Source organism: Hyaena hyaena, unplaced genomic scaffold (assembly GCF_003009895.1).
Source record: "Hyaena hyaena isolate Hyena2069 unplaced genomic scaffold, ASM300989v1 scaffold_478, whole genome shotgun sequence".
In the NCBI taxonomy this organism is placed as follows: domain Eukaryota; kingdom Metazoa; phylum Chordata; class Mammalia; order Carnivora; family Hyaenidae; genus Hyaena; species Hyaena hyaena.
In genome coordinates, this window is record NW_024081110.1 from 312,410 (window position 1) to 330,872 (window position 18,463).

The following is an 18,463-nucleotide window of genomic DNA, read 5'->3' on the forward strand; positions in this document are numbered from 1 at the left end:
CCAACTGAGCCACCTAGATGGCCCCCTCCAATCCACAGGTTGGACAAGACTGCTTCTAGACATTGTCTACTGTGTCCTGCAAGACAGGATTGTTTCTCATTTTCCCTGGCATAGACAAAGGTCTAAGAATGCATACTCACCTGAGAAGTGATTATTGGAGAGAAAAAACATAATGCAGACAGAGGTATGGTTAGTGGAGTGGTTAGCTTTATATTGAAAAAGAATGACATTTAGGTATTATGTATAATTAAAAAAAAAAAAGAAGCCAGTGGGATGCCTGGGTGGCTCAGTTGGTTAAGTGTTCTACTCTTGATTTCAGCTCACAGTTGGTGAGATCGAGCCCTGCTTCAGGTCTGTGCTGACAGTGCAGAGACTGCTTGGGATTCTCTCTCTCCTCTCTCAGTCCTTCCCTGCTTGTTCATGTTCTCTCTCTCTCTCAAAATAAATAAATGTAAAAAAAATCTGTAAAAATAAAATATACTTTTGCTTCTTTATAGGCTCTCTCTCCTATTAAATTTAAAAAATGGTTAATGGTCAAAAGGAGAAATACAAATAGCTCATGAGTGGGAAAATATGCCAAAAGTCACTGATAATTAGGGAATGCCGATTTAAAAAACTGAAGAATCATTATTTTTCTCCATTAGTTAATTAAAATCAGAAAGGTCAGTTATTCAGTGGTGGTACTGGGAAATTCATCTCCAGTAGGCATGTTAACTGATGTAAGCTTTTAAGTGTGTAGTTTGTAGCATTTAATCTTTCAGATATTTTGTTTACAGAAATATACACATGGATACAGATTGATTTGTTAAGGGAACGCCTATTGCAGTTTATAATATCTGCAAGTTGGAAACAGAATCCATTATTGGAAGAAGGGTTAGATAAGTTGTGGCTTACCCAGGTTCCTAGGATATTGTGGAGCAGTTAAGCTAGTTGCAAGAATAACCTATAGCATGATACAGTTTATGGGAAGAAAATCTTAAGCACATGAGAAAACGATGCATTTTCATGTACATATGAACATGTTTAGGTAAGACTGGAAGGACACATGTAAACTATTGGCAATTGCTTTTTTTTTTTAATAGAGTTATTTATTTTTGAGACAGAGAGGGACAGAGCACGAGTGGGGGAGGGGCAGAGAGAGAGGGAGACACAGAATCTGAAACAGGCTTCAGGCTCTGAGCTGTTAGCACAGAACCTGACTTGGGGCTCAAACCCATGAACCACAAGATTATGACTTGAGCCGAAGTCGGATGCTTAACCGACTAAGCCACCCAGGTGCCCCGGCAATTGCAGGTAGAAAGTGGGAGTTCTTTAAGGTTGTGGGGAGTAGTGGTTATTTTTATTGCTTGAACTCTTTGTTTTCAAAACCACAGTAGTAGTTAGGGTGCCTGGGTGGTTAAGCTTCTAATTCTTGATTGTGGCTCAGATCTTGATCTCACTGTTCATGAGATCAGCCCCATGTTGGGCTCTGCATTGACAGCGTGAGCCTACTTGGGATTCTCTCCCTCCCTCTCCTGCTTGTGCTCTCTCTCAAAATAAATAAACATTAAAAAAAATCAAAGTAGTGTATTTTTACATTCCTCGGGTGAGGAAAACAAAAATTTGGGGTGCTTGGGTGGCTTAGTCAGTTGAGTGTCTGACTTTGGCTCAGGTCATGATGTCACGGTTTGTGGGTTCGGGCCCTGTGCTGACAGCTTAGAGCCTGCAGCCTGCTTTGGATTCTGTGTCCCTCTCTCTCTGCCCCTCCTGTGCACACAACGCTCTCTCTCTTAAAAATAAACATTAAAAAATGTAAAAAAAACCCAAATTTAAGAACCTCTAGATGATGTATTTTTATGCATAGTGTCATCAGTTGGTGGCACATATTGAACAATGGTGGCAATGATGGGGCTCCAGTAGTTTTTTTTTTTTTTTTAATGTTTTATTTATTTCTAGGAGAGAGAGAGAGAGAGAGACAGCGTGAGCAGGGGAGGGTCAGAGAGAGAGGGAGTCACAGACTGAAACAGGCTCCAGGCTCTGAGCTGGCTGTCAGCACAGAGCCCGATGCGGGGCTTGAACCCACGAACCGCGAGATCATGACCTAAGCGAAAGTTGGACGCTTAACCGATTAAGCCACCCAGGCGCCCCAGGGCTCCAGTAGTTTTTTGAGGTCTCATGACTTTGTTGGCTCTCTGTATTTTAAATTATTAGCACTGATGTGTAGCTACTCGTATGCTTTGGAAATACTTTTTAAAACCACGCTGATTACAAATGGAAGTTACTTCTTAATCGTATCCCTCAAATTTCACTCTGCCATGTTTCAGAAATTTGTATTCAGAACTATGACATATGTAGGTTTATCTTCATCGTTAGAATCCTGAATGCATGTGGGATAGCTTTTGTTTAGCAAGCAGAGAATGATCACAGTCAGAGCTGAGCTCATGCTTTCAATATTGATATTTTCTTGTCTCTTCTCTTTGTTTCCTCCCTTGGTACAGTTTTTCTTAGGTGATAATATTTACATTTTCTATTATATAACTAAGTTTTACAAGTGTATTCTTTCATCATTGCTTGTCAGTGGAAGGCTGGAAATTGTGATCGAATCTTTATCTTTTTTTTTTTTTTTATATTCAAGTATCTCTACATTCAGTGTGGGGCTTGAACCCACAAACCTGAGATCAAGAGCAGCCCACTCCACTGAGCCAGTCAGATGCCCCTACATAGTTTTTTTCATTGTTACACACACACACACACACACACACACACACACAGAGTACAATTTAATACCTTATTAACTTTTAGTTGTATAATTCAGTACATTCACAGTGTTGTGCCACCATCACAACCATCTGTTTCCAGAACTTTGTGATCGAATCTCTATAAATTTTATAGGATCTCTTTCTGGGTTGTCTTTTGTCTTTATGACCATATGTTTGGCTGCTGATAGAGGTTTTGTTCCCATCTTAGGGACTTCTAGTTAGGTTTGTGAGGTACACATGCACACATCTGCCATCTGTTTCTCTGTGGTCATATCTTTTTGAAAAGTAGTATCAGACTGTAATCAGAAAGTTGTATTGACTACATTGTGTGTGTACCAAACTTTCCGAGTAGTTACAGGGAAAAGTAAATTATCCTTGTGTTCCCAAGCATTACATTTAAGCCACATGAAAGACAAGTCTCCTGGTTTTTTTCTTTTTTTTTTTTTTTTTTTTTTTTTTTAAATTTTTATTTCTAGGAGAGAGAGACAGCGTGAGCAGGGGAGGGTCAGAGAGAGAGGGAGTCACAGACTGAAACAGGCTCCAGGCTCTGAGCTGGCAGTCAGCACAGAGCCCGACGCGGGGCTCGAACCCACGAACCGCGAGATCATGACCTAAGCGAAAGTCGGACGCTTAACCGACTAAGCCACCCAGGCGCCCCTCTTTTTTTAAAAAACCCATTTAAGTTTATTTATTTATTTTGAAAGAGACAGAGGCAGTAAGAGAGGGACAGAGGAGAAGGGGAGAAAGAGAATCCCAATCTCCGTGCAGAGCCCAATGCTGGGCTCGAGCTCCAGAAACTGGGAGATCATGACTTGTTGCTTTAACAAACTGAGCCACCCAGGCGCCCCACCTGTTTTTCTTTCTTGCTTTGCATTTGTTCTTCAACCTATGGAAGCCTGGCTTCTATTTGTTATTCTAGTAAGTTGGTCCCTGTAATGCCAGACATTTGATTTGTTAGATCCAGTAGCTACTACTCTGAATCTCCATCTTAGTCAGTGCGTCTGTGGCATGTAGCACTGATGACTGTCCCTGTGTTTCAATGGCTTTCTTCTCCCTTGCCATCCTGTGGTCTCTCAGGGCTCTGTGCATCTGATGCCCTCCGTTTGCTGCAGGAGTGCCTTCTCAAGTGCCTTCTGTCTCCAGAGGCGTCTTTGTCAGGTTAATTCTATCTATCTCTTTATTGGCTACAATTATTAATCAAACATTTGTAGTCTAAGTCACTGTACTGTGGGCCAGAAGTGTCTCACATAGCAGAGTTCACAGCATAGTGGATCAAAAAATGAATATGAAACTTCCCAACTTTCATTTAACAGTGTTGTTCAGGTACAATTTGCATATCCTAAAATTTACCCGTTTTAAATGTACAGTTCAAAGAGTTACACTAAATTGAGAAAATTTTTTAATGTTTACTTTTGGGAGAGAGAGAGACAGCATGAGCAGGGAAGGGCAGAGAGAGAGGGACATACAGAATCTGAAGCAGGTTCCAGGCTCCAAGCCATCAGCACAGAGCCCAATTTGGGGCTGAAACTCATGAACCATGAGATCATGACCTGAGCTGAAGTCGGACGCTCAATCGACCGAGCTATCCAGGTGCCCTGAGTTACAGCAAATTTTTGAGTTATGTGACCCTTAGCACTATTCGGTTTAAAACATTTTTAAAAAACGTTTATTTTACACACACACACACACACACGCCCCCACGCCCCCCCATGAGTGAGGGAGGGGCAGAGAGAAAGGGAGACACAATTCAAAGAAGGCTTCAGGCTCTGAGCTGTCAGCACAGAGCCCCATGCGGGGCTTAGATTTATGGACTGTGATGAGATCCATGACCCGAGCTGAAGTTGGTGCTTAACAGCCACCCAGGCGCCCCACCACTATCTAGTTTTAGAATGTGCCATCACCCAAATGGATCCCTTGTGTCCATTTGTAGTCCTTCCTTGTTCAACCTCCATCGAGGGAGCCACTGGTCTGCTTTCTGTGTATGGTTGTGCATTCTCTGGAAACTTTAACTAAATGAAATTTTATAATTGTTGACTTTTTGTGTCTGTCTGATTTTCATGTAGCATAATGCTTTTGAGATCGTTTATGTTGTTGCATTGATTGGTTTGTTCTTCCCCCTCTGGCTTTGGCCGAGTACTGGTCTACTGTATGAGTATAACACATTTCATTCATTTACCAGTTGATATACATTTGGATTGCTTCCAGTTTTTAATTATTATGAATAATGCTGTTATGAACATGTGTATACATGTCTTTGTATGAACATATATTATCATTTTTCCTGTGTATATACTGGGGATTGGAATTGCTGGACCATTTGGTAACTATACTTACACTTTTAGGTATTGCCAGACTGTTTTCCAAAACAGCTGCACCATTTTACGTTCCCACTAGCAGTGTATGAGGGTTTCAATTTCTCCTCTTTCTTGCCAACACTTGTTATTATCTTTTTTATTATAGTCATTCTAGTCAGTGGGAATTGGTATTGCATTGTGATTAATGGTATCTTTAGAAGAGCAAAAGTTTTAAATTTTGATGAACTCCAATTTTTCAAATTTCTTTTATGGATCAGTCTGCAGGACAGTGCCGTCTGTGGAGTATATCACTTGAGCTTCCTTGCACTGTGCTTTTGTTCGGCTATTTAAGAAATCAAGCAGATCTTTTTATCTCCCTCCACATCCTTGCCTTGTCTCCGTTCGGACAGTGCTTGCATTCTTACCGTTTTGTAGGAATGATCAGGGCCCCATGCTCCCCAGCTCTTCTTGTGTTCTTCCTGCTTTGAGCCCCTTCGGGACTGGGGTGATCATGGTTTCCCACTTGCTTGTCCCTGGAAACCTCACCGTCCTCTGTTGGTTTTCCTCGATTCACACATCTGTGTTATTTTCAGGTAAACATGTTTGATCATGTCACTTTATTCCTGGAGAATCTCGACTGACCTAATTTGGACTAAAAAGCATTTCAGAGAGAGGGAGTAGAGAACAGTGGCCTGTGAGTTAAATCTGGCCCACCACATGGTTTTGGAAATAAAACTTTATTGAAACACAGCCAGGAGCATTTGGTTTTATACTGTATGGGGCTGTTTTTGTGCTAGAAAGGCAGAATTGAGGGATTTGATGGAGTCTGTGATCTATAAAACCTAAAATATTTACTGTGTGCCCCTTTACAGAAGAAGTTTGCTGACCCTGGCTCTATTGCATTTAGGTAGCTCACGCAGTCTCCAGGAGGGCCGGAAGACACAGATAGTCCAGTTAGGTGAAATGAGTCTGTTCAAGAACAGTCCCTCCTTCCACTACTGACCATTCTTGGCAATTGTGATGTTCTGGGATAGACCTAAAAAGTTGTACTAGAGCTGTTCTAGAAGCACTGACTCCTTTACTTCTGTGTCTGGTATGAGATGAGGTCTGCCTGCAGGGGTACCACTTCACATTACTCTGACTTATCTGAGTGTGCCTCATTGGTGGAACGGAGGTCACATGTATGCACACTAATTGCAATGGAATCTGGGACGTGTTCTTTGCCTTTTGCCCTTGAGAGTAGAGAGAAGCAATTTAGAAAGGAAGGTTTGAATGGTCACTTTGGTGAGTCTTCCTACAGCATGGGAAGTTACCAACCACTATCCATTGTTTTTGTTTTTACCATCCCTTGTTAGGAAATTTATTCATATTCTTCCTCTCCTGCCCATAAACCAAACCCAGAGAAAAAAACCCCTAAAATAGTTAAACCTTAGGCAGTAACCCATGTCCTAGAAGGTGGCAAGGATACATCTGCCACAGTGCCATCAGCGACAAAAGTAGACATCATCTCATCAGAGCAAGAGAATTTCCTCCTCTGAACACAGCAGATACTGTCAGCGTGGTAACATTGATCATCACCTCACAAGCCCCATGACAGGGTGTGATCCTTCTGTGCTGTGGTGGCAAATGAAGTGGGTTGTGTCACAGCTGAGGGGCACGGGCCTGTCAAGAACTGTGCTTTACGCTAACTTTTACTGTGAGGTTTTACTCTCCTTGCAAGCTAATGAGTTAGCTCTTGCGGTTTCATGGTGCCCCAAGACTGAATTTTTAAGTAAATGGGTTTTCATTGGTGACGTTAGAGGTTTAATATATAGCGGTATGGACGTTAGAAATGGATGCTTATTACTGAAATTAATGCTATTTAAGATATTTGGATTGGCTGAAATATTCAGAGACTTTTCACCCTTACATGGGCAAGATATAAGAATCTAGTAGGGCATTTACCTTTAGGGATTCTGTCCTGTACTTGAATTTCGTATCTTTGGTATCCCACCATAAGAGAGAAGGATTTCTGATTGTCTTATAGCAACTGTAAAGATAGGAAAATCTTGCCTTTGGAGTTTTATTATGCATCCTTTGGTGACCCTTTCATGCAAGATGGTAATCAGACAAGAATTAGGATTTTATTCAACATGTGGAACAGGTTATATGCTGTCTTGCTGAGAAATGTTTGCTTAACAAATGTATTTGTTACAGACTTTGGACTGAGAGTTGCTTTAATTATAAACTTTTTAGCAAGATGGGTTAAAGGAGTAGCTCTTTCTGTTCAACACTTTTGTGTCTACCATCCTCTTCAGTAAGAACCTAAGAGTTGTGTATGACCGAATTGGCCGAAATTTATTCATTCTTCTTTTGTTTTTAATTTTGTGGTAAGAACACTCAACATGAGATCTGGCTTCTTAACAGATTGTAAGTATAAAATACATTATTGTTGACAGTAGTTACATTGTTGTACATGCATCTCTGTTTATTCATCCTATGTATAACTGGAATGAGGCCTGTTGATAATGCCCCATTTCTTCCTCCTTTTGCATCTGGTAACCACCATTCAGCGGTCCTTGAGTTTATGAATTTGACTGTTTTAAATGTCTTCTGAAATCATGCAGTATTGTCTGTATTTGGCTTATTTCACTTAGTATAATGTCCTCAAGTTCATCCATGTGGTCACATTGCAGAATTTCCATTCTTAAAAAAAATTTTTTTAATGTTTTATTTTTTGAGAGAGACAGAGCACAAGCAAAGGGAGGGGCAGAGACAGGGAGACACAGAATTCAAAGCAGGCTCCAGGAACTGAGCTGTCAGCACAGAGCCCATGCAGGACTCAAACCCACGGATGTGAGATCATGACCTGAGCCGAAGTTGGATGCTCAACCAACTGAGCCATCCACGTGCCCCCAGAATTTCCATTTTTAAAGAAAGTGAATAGTATTTCATTCTAAATGTATATCATACTTTCTTTATCCATTTAGTTGTAAATTGATATGTTTCTAAATGGATTTTAGCTATTGCGGGTAGTGCTGCAGTGAACCTGGGAGTGCTAATAGCTCTTTGAGATCCTGTTTTCACTTCTTTTTTCTTTTTGGATACATATCCAGAAGTGGAATTGCTAGATCATATTCCTTCCTTCCTTCCTCCCTCCCTCCCTTCCTCCCTCCCTCCCTCCCCCCCTCCCCCCTTCCCCCCTCCCCCCCCAACCTGGGGCTCAAACTCATGACCCCATGATCAATAGTCTCCTCCTCCCCCCTCCCCCTCTTCTGTTTACTTTTGAGAGCAAGAGAGAGTGAGAGAGCTAATGTGGGGGATGGGCAGAGAGAGAGGAGACAGAGGAGCCAAAGTGGGCTCTGCACTGACAGCAGAGAGCCTGATGTGGGGCTTGAACTCAAAAACTGTGAGATCATGACCTGAGCTGAAGTCCATCGTTTAACTGACTGAGCCACCCATCCTGTCTTATTAGATTTCTCTTGTCAGTTTGCTTTTCAATGCTCCCAATGACCATTTCCAGCCTTTTATATTCTTTTTTTTTTAATATTTATTTTTGAGAGCGAGAAAGTGCTCGTGCAAGTGGGGGAGGAGCAGAAAGAGGCTGGGAGAGAGGGTTTGAAGCAGGCTGTGCATTGTCAGCAGAGACACTGTTGTGGGGCTCGAACTCAGGAACTGTGAGACCATGACCTGAGCAAAAGTCCAATGCTTAATCACCTGAGACACCCAGGCACTCCCTTTTATGTTCCTCTTAAACCACCAGTGACTCCTCTGCTACTTTTGTCAGAAGGTGATCTTGTCTCTTGCTTTACACGCTCAATAGGAACTGCCAAAGGTCAGAGCCTTTAATTTCTGCCAACAAATCTATACATTTACCAGTATTTATACCATTCTTGACATTTCCCTGCTAGTTAGAAGGAAAGAAATATTTCTGATCTTATCCCTGCTGCATTCTCTGTGCTAGTAACTCGAGAATGTCTGTGGAGAACAGCTTCCAGGCAGCACAGAGATTGGGGGATTGGTGCTTGTGGGCTTGTCTTGGGCTGCACAACAAGCTGTTTGTCCTTCTGCCCCTCCTGTTTGTCTTTCCTGTCTTCTTTTCCTTCTTTTTTTCTTTTTCAATCCTGTCTTATATTGGTGTGTGTGTGTGATGAGCTCTATCTTCTCTCTGTCTCCTGCTTCCCCTTACCTCCTAGCTCTGACACTTGCTTGTCAAAAACCCTTTACTATGAATTATTTCATCTCTAAAGTGTTTTTAAGCTCCTTACTTTCCAGAGAGTACCTTCTTAAGGACATTTGTTCAAGTATTTCCTAAGCTCAAAAATTGACAAAACACTTCAAACCTTTTCTCAGCTATTGCTTTGTTTCTCCCACCCTTTACAACCAATGGTACTTAACTCTGTCCCCCCCCCCCCCATTCCACAGTCCTTTTCATTGTGGTCATAGTACATTGATAATTGCTCTTATCAAGCTTTTGTTTTCATACTTGATGTCTCCTTCCCCCTTTTCCATCCTTCCCATCTCTCCCGGATGCTTCTTCCAGGAGTCAAAGTAAGATAATATGGTTCTAGTCCTGTTTCTTTTCATTCCTTTGCTTTTGACTGTATTCTCAGAAATGCATCCCTGCCAAATGACTCAACAGATACTTTGGTTCCATGATTGATTCTGAGACAGTTCCCTTTACTGATAAGAAAATAGGATTTTAGGAAATTGAGAGTTTTGCAGCTAGTAAAAACCTATTCTCTTTTCCCTAGAATTTTTAATTTTTGGCTTTGCCACTTTGCAAATTATAAAAGTTATGACAGAAGAAAAATAGTAAAGTCACTAATTCTGCCATCCCAAAATAATCATGAATAAAGTGTCATGGTGTTACAGATGTAGTTTTACAAAATGGAACCAAAGCAAATATAATATTTACTGACTTAAAAAAAATCATTCTCATTCATTATTTTCTAGGGATGGATTGCCTTTCTAGAAAGATGTGCCAGAATGCTAGTCTGTTGACATTTGTATGTCTTCGGATACATTGTATAGAATAGAGAGAAAGGCTCCCCCCTCCACATAAGAAATAGGATTTTATCTGGTTTTTTAAAAAAAAAATTTTGGGGGGAGGGGCACCTGTCTGGCTCAGTCAGTGGAGTGTGTGACTTTTGGTCTTGGGGTTGTGTGTGAGCCCCATGTTAGGTGTAGAGAGTACTTAAATAAAATATTTAAAAAATGGTTTTTTCCCTGGTTCCTCAAATTAAGATTGATGCAGTTGGCATTCTTTTCATTACCTTTTCAGTCTTTTTTTTTTTTTTTTTTAAAGAGTTTACTAATTTTGAGAGCGAGAGAACAGGGGAAGGGCAGAGACCGAAGGAGAGAGAAAATCCCAAGCAGGCTCTACACTGTGAGGGTGGAGCCCGATGTGGGTTCAAACTCACAAGCTGTGAGATCATGACCCAAGTTGAAATTAAGAGTTGGATGCTTAAGTGACTGAGCCACCCAGGTGCCCCTACCTTTTCAGTCTTGAAGGGTGACATTTGCTTGTTGGTAACGTTAAAGAACTGGGTTGGATTTGGTGGGTACTGAAGTGTTGATAGATTGTATGAAACCTTGCCCTTCTTGGCAAGGGGCACATCTAATCTACATTCTGTCATCCTGGCCTTGTCCCACCTTGTGTCATGTTCCCATTGGATGATATGCCAGAGAAAACTCAAGTATTCGTGGACGTCATTGAGAGTGCCCACTTGACTGCAGATCTTCTTGAGGATAGGTTTCAGGAAACCCTGCAATATGATGGAACGTCTTCAAAGCTGCTTGTCTTCTCTGTCTTTCTCAGGCCTGTATTAATTAGTTTAGAAGGTATTTAAAAGCTTTCATTCAGATCTGGTTTAGTGTACTTCTTAACACCAAGATGCAGTGTTTTTGAGCAAGCAGAGTCTCTTTTCTAAGCATATCTTAGGCACCTAATGGACTAACATGAAAATTTCCGCTAATTCAGTTTTGAAATTCAGACCCAATTTTTAACCTAACTGTATCCAAGTCTTTAAAGTCATTAAAAAAAACCACTCAACGAGGAAGATGATTTTTTTTCAGCTCTGTAAGTTAAAAACCACACTTTGTTCTGCTGTATTATTATTTGGAAAATAAAAGGCCAGTTCATGTACTTTTCTCCTATTTAAATAAACACATTGAAAATATAAAACTAATTGCTTGAGGAAATTAATAGTCTTTAAAATCCTTCTATTGGAAAAGTTTCTGAAGACTGCTTTACTTTATACTTACAATCTCTTATTTTTGTCTTTGAAACTTGTAACCTTCAGCATCCTAGTTAATTGATTAGTTCTGTTTAAACTCTTCCATGACTGTTACATATTATTGAAGTATATAAAAAGGAATTTATGTTTTTCAAGATACTGATGGTCTTGAAACATAAATCCACCTAGTCATCACAGGCAGTAAGAAGTTGCTCTTATTATGTGGCTTGAATGTAGTTGGTTTTGTGTTAGCAACCCAGTAAAGTCACATCAGGCATTTAGTACAACAGTGATGATGAAATTGAGTTTCAAAAGTTTTTTAAGTTTATTTGGACAGAGAACACAAGTGGGGGAGGGGCAGAGGGAGAGGAAGAGAGAGAATCCCATGCAGGCTCTCTGCTCTGCCTGCACAGAGCCTGATGTGGGGCTCCAACCTATCAACTGCAAGATCATGACCTGAGCCGAAGTCGGATACCTACCAGACTGAGCCAGCCAGGTGCCCCAAGTTTCAAAAGTTTTTAAAATTGGGGTGCCTGGGTGGCTCAGTCAGTTAAAGGTGCGACTCTTGATTTTGGCTCAGGTCATGATCTCATGATTCAGGAGACTGAGCCTTGTGTTGGGCTCTGTGCTGAGCATAGACCCTTTGTAAGATTCTGTCTCTCTCTCCCCACCCCTCTTCTACCCCGCTCTCTTGCTCAGGCATGCTTGCTTGTTCTCTTAAATAAAACAAAAACCAAAGTGCTTCTTAAAAACTACTTCACGGCTAAAGAATATAACATAGCAATCCTGAAAAGTATTTTCTATCTTAGACTTTTGAGGGGTGGGCTCATAAATGTCCAGGTGCTCTAGTTTTTATGTCTGCTTTGTAAAATAAATTTAAACTGATCAGAAGTTCCTTAAACTGGAAGACTGTTAGGGAAATCCATTTCAAAGATACATGAATCCCATTATCATTTTAAAAGAATAGATTTTTAAAGAATAAATAAGTTTCTCTTTTCAGTAGTGAATTTCTACCCTTAATTAAACAAAAATAGATTTAAAATGTTAAAATAGTCTTAAAAATGGAGCATATATTTCTAAGTTTTGAGTAGACTTAGAACTTAATACACACTTCAGTTCTCCTAGGAGTAAAGGTAAAATGGATGATGATCAAATGTGAGGGTATTTAAATGATTGTCAAGAATCTGTGGCTTATGTGTAGTGATATGGAACTCTTTAGTTGTGAACTTTAATTTGTGCGTGGTGCTGACCTCCTACTGTGCAGGGACACTCACTATATCCCTTCATTTAGTCCCTTTAATTATCCCCACTTCCTGGGGAGCTTGCTTAGAACTGAGTGTGAGTGCTTATTAGGAAGATACTGGGCTACTCTGGCTGCATGTAACACAGTAGTTTTTGATATAAGATTTGTGTATTGATGAACCAAATAAGGGGCCAGAGTTGTTTGAAGGGGTTTTATTTAATCAAATTGGTAGGGAATACTATGGAAGTTATCTGGTTAGACAGTGATTAGGCTTGTAATAAATGAATGTCATGATTAATATACTTCCTGAGCTTCTTTGTTCCATTTTTCTTTTTTTAGTACACTTTTGAAAAGATATGTGAGAAAGTCAGTTTTGGAATTTTGTGTATATTTGCAGGTGATGGGAGTTCTTTTTGCTGGGAGCATCTGTTAACGCGGAGATTTATCTCTTCAGGTTCACGTGAAAATGGCGGACGAGGCTGTCTGTGTTGGCCCAGCTCCCACCAGTAAAAGCTACCTCAACATGGATGCCATCATGGAAGCCATTAAGAAAACCAGGGCCCAAGCTGTGAGTCAGAATGAATGTATCTACTGCAGCTGTTTCATATATAGTGAGCAGAAATCTAGAGCTGGTTTTCAGAAAAAAAAAAAAGAAAGAATGATTGAAAATGCTGTTGCAGTTAGTTCATGTCATACGAGTTAAATGTGGCCGAATTCGCTACTGGAAATCAAAGGCTTTGTAGCATCTGGCAGTGTTGGTCGCTGATCCTGCAGGTGGCTGTTGGATTCAGCTTTCACACCAGGGAGCAGTTTCAGTTCATTTCCAAATTTGCTAGGGTGGAAAAAAAAGAAATCTCAATTAGTTTTGAGTATTAACCCTTTCAGTCTAATAAGATTAAGAAAAAAAATCTGTATTCTAAGTAGGATCCAAAAGATTCTTGTTTAAATTCTCTTTTAATCATTTTAACATTAGTACACCTGGTTACACTTCCAGAAATAAAAACTATGCAGTTGGTAATTATTTCAGTTGGATAATGTCAGTGGAGTATACTTGCATGGAGAAATAAATAATACTTTCCATGTCCAATTCTTTTTGAATGGGATGGCATCCAGGGAAAAAACTGGCTTCTGACATTAGAAATAGTGTTTTGTTGTTGGTGAGGTGTATGTGTTTTATATCAGAGAACTAATTATATATAATGTTGCAAACTACTCAGAGTGATCTCTGAAATTGGATGGAAACAGCCAACACCAGCAATTAGCCTGGAGTGCTTCAATTAGTGCTCACATGTCTTCTGAAAGGAATGTTTTAGTAAGATACATGTTTAAATAAAAAACTAAATTCATGAACCCATATTATAGATGTTTACAGTTTATTATCATTGGTAATGAAGATAAAGCTCTTACCTTTTAACAACAGCTTGTCAGGATGCAATCTTTCATTAAATGTTTCTATAAAATGCAGTTGATGGAGTGAAACTTTTCCTGTGATGCAGTTGTTTCAATTTTGTACCATGTTCATAAAGCATTTTAAAATGTCAGATATGTAGCTACTTTTAGATTATGATATTGGCTCCTCCCAAAATTTGACTTTCCTTCTAGTAGGCTTGTTTTCTTGGAAATACGTTCAATACTGACCAGTGATAGAGTGGCTAAATTTGTTTGGTATGACAGGACTGTAGAACTTAAATTGTAGCAATGTGGCTTATAAGAGAGGATTGCATATAGTGGATGTGAATGGTTAAATGGGCTGGGCCAAGGAGAGAGAGTAGAGTACACGTTAGCATAAAAAATTTCAGAGTACAAAGAAAAAGTAAAACCAGACTTTGATTTTAGCTAGATTTGATAGAAACTGTTCATTGGGTAGTGGTTGAGTATATTCATGTTATCAGGAATAAAATGCATTAGTTGCCTTACCCAGGGTTTTCCAAAGCAGTAGTTCCTGGGATTGTAAAGAAAGGGGAATTAGGAGTTTTTCATCTGTTTTGTAAATGGTTTCATTTAACCTTGTTCTTCGACGCACCAGCCATTAGAAGTTTCTCCACACCTGTGGCCAAAGGCAGCCTCAGAAGAAGTAGGGAGAGTTTGGGTGGTGTTGAATAGCATAGTCAGATGTAGATGCATAGGCAGGTGTGTAGGGCAATGGTCCTGATTGTGGTTAGGACAGAGGTAGTGTGTTGCAAGTGAAGATTGCATAGGCAGTTTCTTGGAATTTGTGTCTGTACCCAGGAATGTGAGTTGGAGCTGCCAATATAGAAGTAACCTTACTCAAGATCCTTGGGCTATAAGTGCAATAATGCACTCCCTATGTTGCTTATAAAGGTTTTGTGAAATTTTTTGTAAAATTGAAAGTGTATTTTGTTTTCATTTCTAAGGTACATCCAGGTTATGGATTCCTTTCAGAAAACAAAGAATTTGCTAAATGTCTGGTAAGTTTATAATGAACCAGAATCTGTTGACTTCTGTCAGAAATCAGCATAAAGGTATTGCTTTTGTAAATGTGGGTGGTGATGAATTAGTAGAATTTTAATTGACCCATCAAATTTTGAAAATTATTTGTAAAAAGTGAAGAGTTTTTGTTCTGTAACCCAGATCTTGATTTGAAAAATAAAAGTGGAAGAGTTATGAAATCACCTTTATATCTAACCGGCGACAGTGAGTTTGTCATATACCATATGGACTTTGTAAAAATTCTACTCTTCACATTTGTAGCTAACTATGTCAGGGAGTCCAGTGATTTACTGTTAAAACACAAGCATTGACTGTGAAGCTATAAGTAAGATTCTATTTATTTCCCTTTTCATTCCATATCGTGATATTTAAGATCAAATCTGTTTTGGGAAAGGATTTTTCTGTGACCCAAGTCTTTTCCAGATATTACCACCTTGGTTAGGTGAATTGAACAGCATTAAAGATGGTACTGAAAACTTAAATGTTTAGGTGCTAAACTAGGATTTTGAATGTTTCAAAAATCTCATTGGATCAATTATCCTAGGAGGTAACTTAATTTGCTGTTCTAATATGTTATACTTTGTTTCTGTAAAATGTATTTTCTTTTGTGGATTCAGAAGTATTTATGAATATAATTTTCTAGAGGAAATTTTGACTTAAAATCCATAAATTTAATTTGGACAGTTTTTAAGATCCTAGAGTTCTAGTTAAGAATGATCTATTTTAACCCATTGATAGATTAAAAACTAGGGCCTAAAGATAAAACTGAGGCCTAATGGAGTTGTGGCATAAGGTGACACAGATAGCTAATGGTAACAGGTGCCTGGAGAGGGGAGATGAGATAGAAGCAGCCAAAGGTCCAGCATTACCAGGTTTTGTGCAGCATATCCACACTTACCCATTTCTATTCTTTTTTGTTAGCCTCTTGTCTGAAATTTTGGCTGAGTTGTGTCATTATGTCAAAAGTGATTTGAATATAATAACTGTGAATGTGCTTGTAAAATATAATGTATTATTTTGTCTCCTTTTGTTGGAAACCTTTTAACAGGATAAGGAATATTACTATTCAAAAACAGTGATGAGATGTCATTTTTCTATCCATTGGAATTACCAACAATTTAAAAACTAGCAGTAATACTCAGTGTAGGCAAGTGTATAGGAAAATTGTCTTGTTCTTGGGAATGTAAAGTATTGTAGGCTTTTTTTTTTTGCTAGAAATTGACTAGTATTCATCACAATTTAAAATGTGTATGTTCTTTTTACAATTATGAGTGAGTACAGTATCATATGAATCACTTTTATTTACTATTTTAAGAACAAAAGTACTGTTAAAAGAAACTCGGTTAACTTGCTAACTTCAGAATTTTATTATTAGTTACAAAGCACTTAACACACTTCTTAACTCTAATCATACGCCATGGATTACAGTCTCACAAGTGAAGACAAAGGACAGACCCAGCAAAATGCTGTCTTCCAAGTTTCTAGCTGTTCAACAGTCATTTTCCTACAGTCTGACCATGTGTTACCTGTATCACTGTAAACTCGGGGGAAAGATTTCTCTGGGCTTTGACTAAGTTGACCACAGTTATTTGGTATTCACTGTTTGGCTTCTCTTTGAGTGCTCTCACTCTTTCCAGCTTAGCCAACTAGGGCACAGTGGTTTTTATTTTAAGTGCTCTGTACCTGAAAGTCAGCCAACATATGTCAAGTCCTGACTCTGTTACTACTAGCATAGTGTGAATATGGGCAGATTACTATACCTGAGTCATTGTTTTCCTTTCATTATACAGAGTTCATAATATCCAGCTTCAGTGGTTGCAAGAATGTTGGAATCATGGGTCATAGTTGGTAAACTACATTATTATGCACAGGTATACATCTACCAAACTATTAATCCCAATAGGGAAAAAAATGTAAACTCACAAAATAGAGATGAAAACTTATCAGACTGATTTTCCCAAAAGTACTAGCTTCAACTATATCATGCTAAATACTCTATAATAGCTCTCTCCTCTACTAATTATTAACAATTATAAAGATTAAGGAGATTTGCCTGGCAATGCTGGACTCTGTGCTAAGTTCTTTATATAAATAACATTTCATCACTGTTTTTGAACACTTATATTCCTTATCCTGTTAAAAGGTGTCCAGTGAAAGGAAACAACTTTTTTTTTAAGTAGGAGGAAAAAGGAAAGGCTTAAACCTTGTAAGTCCAGAATTGTACATAGCTCTGATTTTATCTCTATGTAGGCTGTGATCTGGGTAACTCACTGAATGTTTTGTGCATGACTGTTGAAATTTATATCATGGCTTAAGAAAGTTGAGAAATGTTACTGCAATGTATTTTGTAAATATCTAGTTTTAACTATATATGTTTTTTTAACAGTACAATTTCCATTTTGGACATAGATCTTTGCTTTATTATGTTAACTTTTTTGAGAATGTAAATTCCTAATTTAAGTCCCATGTATATGTTAGGAAAGAAGGTTTTTTCCATCTGTGAACCTCTGACTCCAGCCCCTAGTTTAAATCCCTAGAAACTACCACTGCAATTATATTTATAGACTTCTGGATTGAGTGTGTGTGAGTGTGTATGTGTGTATATGAGAATTTTGCTATAGATTTGTCATGTAGAGTACTCTTATTTGCCAAAGGATTTTGTTTATGAGAAAAGAAGTGGCATAGAATATTTCTTGCCTTGCCCCAGGCTTTTAAAAATAGGTATGGGATATCACCCTACAGATACACTGGCCCCATTCTTACTTAATCTTCCCGACAAGCTGTGTTGTATTATCATGATCCTTGGTTTTAAGAAGAGACCATCACCTCAGAAGTAAAAGCTTTGCCCAGTGTCACATAACTAGTAAGTGAGAGTATAGTTTGTAACAAATGTTATAAATTCCATACTCAGTAAATGTTCCAAACTGCTTTGAAGATGGATTGAAACTAGACTGGGTTGTTAGTGAGTTTTTTTTTTTTCTTTTAAAAGATAGCTTTGGCTGGGGCCTATTTTTGGTGTTGATGGAGGCTCTTTTCTTTTTGCTCCATTCTTTCCCCTCATTGGCGTGCCATTTTTAAGGTATGAAAACAGCTGTTTCTTGTGTCAAGATCTTATGATCTTGGTCCGCAGTGAAAGTAACTGTCTTCACTTGGATTTGCTCACTTTATACATTTTTGAAAGAGCTGGTAGAACTGTAGTATAATCACTGATACCTTTTAGTGCTCTGTGATAAATAAATAAATAAATAAATAAATAAATAAATAAATTTTGGTAAAAAATATATTTTAATGCTTTTTATTTATTTTTGAGACACAGAGCACAAGTTGGGGAAGAACAGAGGGAGAAGGGGACAGATGATCTGAAGCAGGCTCTGGGTTGACAGCAGCGAGCCTGATGTGGAGCTCGAACTCACAAACTGTGAGATCATGACCCGAGCTGAAGTTGGACACTCAACAGACTGAGCCATGCAGTAGCTGCTCCATGATACTCTTGAATGAATCTGGTCTCCATGGATTTAG

At 38.9% G+C, this 18,463-nt stretch overlaps 1 protein-coding gene across 1 annotated transcript in view; it reads left to right on the top strand.

Annotated features, from left to right (window-relative positions):
* Window positions 1-18,463, top strand: part of PCCA (propionyl-CoA carboxylase subunit alpha) — a 410,939-nt gene that overhangs the window by 52,865 nt on the left and 339,611 nt on the right. Inside the window, exons 5-6 of the mRNA XM_039254278.1 lie at window positions 12,948-13,061; window positions 14,869-14,922. Coding sequence (XP_039110209.1) covers window positions 12,948-13,061; window positions 14,869-14,922 — 168 coding nt within the window. The remainder of the gene's footprint in view (window positions 1-12,947; window positions 13,062-14,868; window positions 14,923-18,463) is intronic.